Source organism: Etheostoma spectabile, chromosome 15 (assembly GCF_008692095.1).
Source record: "Etheostoma spectabile isolate EspeVRDwgs_2016 chromosome 15, UIUC_Espe_1.0, whole genome shotgun sequence".
NCBI classification, from domain to species: Eukaryota; Metazoa; Chordata; class Actinopteri; order Perciformes; family Percidae; genus Etheostoma; species Etheostoma spectabile.
In genome coordinates, this window is record NC_045747.1 from 33,794,484 (window position 1) to 33,797,472 (window position 2,989).

Here is a 2,989-nt window from a genome sequence, read left to right on the forward strand (position 1 = left end):
CAAAATTAATGAAAGTAGAGATATGTATTTGGCAAAGAGCGTTGGGTGGAATCAATCATGTTATTTTGGGTAATTAAAAAGAACTCTGATATAGGACAACATAAGGACAACATGAGGACAACATGAGGACAACATGAAGATAACATGAGGGCAACATGGGGACAACATGAGGACAACATGAGGAAAACATGAAGGCAACATGAGGGCAACATGAGACAACATGAGGACAACATGAAGACAACACGGGAGGACACACTGAGGACAACATGAGGACAACACGAAGCAAAAACCAGGGACACATGAAGGCAACATGAGGAAAACATGAGGACAACCGAGGACAACATAGGGCACGAGGGCAACATGAAGACAACCGATGAGAGAAAACATGAGAACACTGAGGGCAATGAGGGCAACATGAGGGCAACATGGAGAACGAACATCAAGAAATATGAGACATGAAGGACAACAAAGCAAGAAAAAATGCGAACAAACAGGAGAAACACGGCCAACCATGAGGGACCACATGCAGAAAACATGAGGGCAACATGAAGACAACATGGGGGTTAAGATAATGTCCAAATAAGTCAACGTGTTACTTTAAAATCAAAGGAACATGTGTAAGTGGGACAGGGGGAGGAGGGGTGGAGGGGACAGTCCGTGTGTGTCCATGCGTGTGTTTGCAGACAGGCAGGTGTGTTTACACGTGGACATGCGTGCGTACGTGCCTCAGCCGTGTCCTAAATCACGACGCGGCCTGATCTTGGGTCACAGTGGAAAGCTGTGGCTGGGACGTGGAACGGGGACCAACGCAGTGCTGGTCAACATCAAAACTCCAGTATTAGTCCTCCCTGTTAACCCCCGAGCATGTTTTATGATACTTTCTCTAATTCTTGCTTGCATTCATTTCATATCTTATCATATGGTTAAAATTCTAAACATGAATGCATGTTTGTTAGTTATGTGGACTCATGTGGATTGACTCACCCCAGACTGGGAAAAACAGAGAAGTCTGTTACTGAAAATAATTCATTTTGTTTCATTAAAAACACAGCGACTTCATGTAAATAAACTGGAATCAAAAAGGTTAAAATTCTAAAAATGATTGTTTTTTGTTAGTTATAATCAGGAGTAATGTGGGTTTAAAAAAAAAAAGGTAAAGTGGAAATATATAATAACTGATAGCAGTTTTAGCAATGGGGACATGTTTGTCCTCCAAGGTATCAATAGGGATCTGTTTTTGGTTTTTATCTGACAAAGTGCAAAAAATAAATATGCCCAAAAAAATCTATGTTTTTGCTAATCTGTGACTTACCCCAGACTGTGAAAAACAGAAAAATCAATTACCGAAAATAAATCAGTATTTGTGTTTTTTTAATTAAAAAACACATTGACTTTATGTAAATAAACAGGAATTTAAAGCTCTATGATAAAAATAAATAAAAACAATTGTTAGTTATGAACAGGACTGATGTGAAACATGCCTGGTACACGCCTGGTACACGCCTGGTACACACCTGGTACACACCTGGTGCACACCTGGTACACGCCCGGTACACACCTGTTACACGCCTGGTACACATTTCCTTTTTTGTATTTTTAGTAGATAATAATTTTATCCTATTGTGTTTTATATAAAGCAAAATTATCATCTTAATAAAAGATATACTGTCTCTCACATCACATACATTGTGAACAGGTAAGTTTTGAAGAGGATTCTTTTTTTTCTGTCTCGGTATTGTCTCTCATTTGGACTCGGTCTTGACTTGGACTCGACTAGTCCTGGTCTTGGACATGTCTTGGTCTCGACAAAGGTGGACTTGACTGCAGCCCTGACAGACGGTGAGGATGTGTGATTTTAAAAACAGAAGTTGAGAAGAATAATTTGTATGCACCCGTTGAATGACTGATGATTGGAGTTCCCTATTAATAAGGTTTTTTTTGGATAGCCTGGTTTATCAGATGCTAAAACCATGATGTCATGTTTACCCATGTCCCCACATCAAACCTCCTCTTTCCCCGCCTCAATCTGCCCCCCCGCCCTCCCTTCTGTTGTCCCTCTCACACTCTAGTCCAAAGTCCAAACCTGTGGACCAGATACTCTGTCTGTATATAAAAGAGACCCTGAGTGGGACTTGCAGCGCACAGGCACACACACACACACACACACCTTCCACCCAGCACACACACACACACACCTTCCACCCAGCACAGGCACACACACACCTTCCACCCAGCACAGGCACACACACACATAGACTACTGCTTCATATTGAAACTCTTAATGAGCACATACACACAATACATGTACACACCGTTCAAGGACACCTCAGGTCATGGGACATCTCAGCAGACCCCTTTGAGACCACATTAAGGACTCACTCACACATCCACACACACACAGAGGACCGACTTGCTGTTCCGACATCCAGACTGCATTCGGCACGAGGAAGATGCACTAACTGAGATCACATCACAAAATTCTGTAAGTATGATTATGGGTATGTATGCTGGGTAATATTGGCATTTTATTGTGCTCATAGGATTGCTTTATCAGGACACGGTTGCTCTGTCAGGAGGACTGTAAAGTTTAGGGCGGCCTAAAGCCTTTATGCATGCCTTTTTAGTGCATAGAACACTAAGCTATTAAAAAAAATGTTGGTATAATTTTATAATCTTACACATACTGTACATGTGGCACTGTAAATCCTCAGGGTGACCTGTATCTGTGGATGGCTACCAGTGATTTCCTTGCCTACTGGCCAGTAAGACTGTTTTTTTACAAATACTCTGATTTTATTTTTGCTAATAATTTGTGTATTGTAATGTAACTTCCTTTCCTCATTTTGCCCGATGAGGGTCTATGACCGAAACATTTCCTGGTTATTATACAATACATTTTTCTGCGTGTGAGAGTTTCTTTGCAACTTTTCCCCCTCCGCCGCACCTGTCTCATGTTATAGATGTGCAAAGTCTCCCCCCCCCCCCCCCC

At 41.7% G+C, this 2,989-nt stretch overlaps 1 protein-coding gene across 2 annotated transcripts in view; it reads left to right on the forward strand.

The window, feature by feature from the left end:
- The first annotated feature begins 2,152 nt into the window (after positions 1–2,152).
- LOC116702594 (glucose-6-phosphatase) overlaps positions 2,153–2,989 on the forward strand; it is a 5,940-nt gene continuing 5,103 nt past the window's right edge. The window contains exons 1-2 of one of the 2 annotated variants that reach the window (XM_032536902.1): positions 2,153–2,482; positions 2,712–2,762. In XM_032536902.1, coding sequence (XP_032392793.1) covers position 2,762 — 1 coding nt within the window. In that variant the 5' untranslated portion in view covers positions 2,153–2,482; positions 2,712–2,761. The remainder of the gene's footprint in view (positions 2,483–2,711; positions 2,763–2,989) is intronic. The other variant, XM_032536903.1, reaches the window with a different exon arrangement.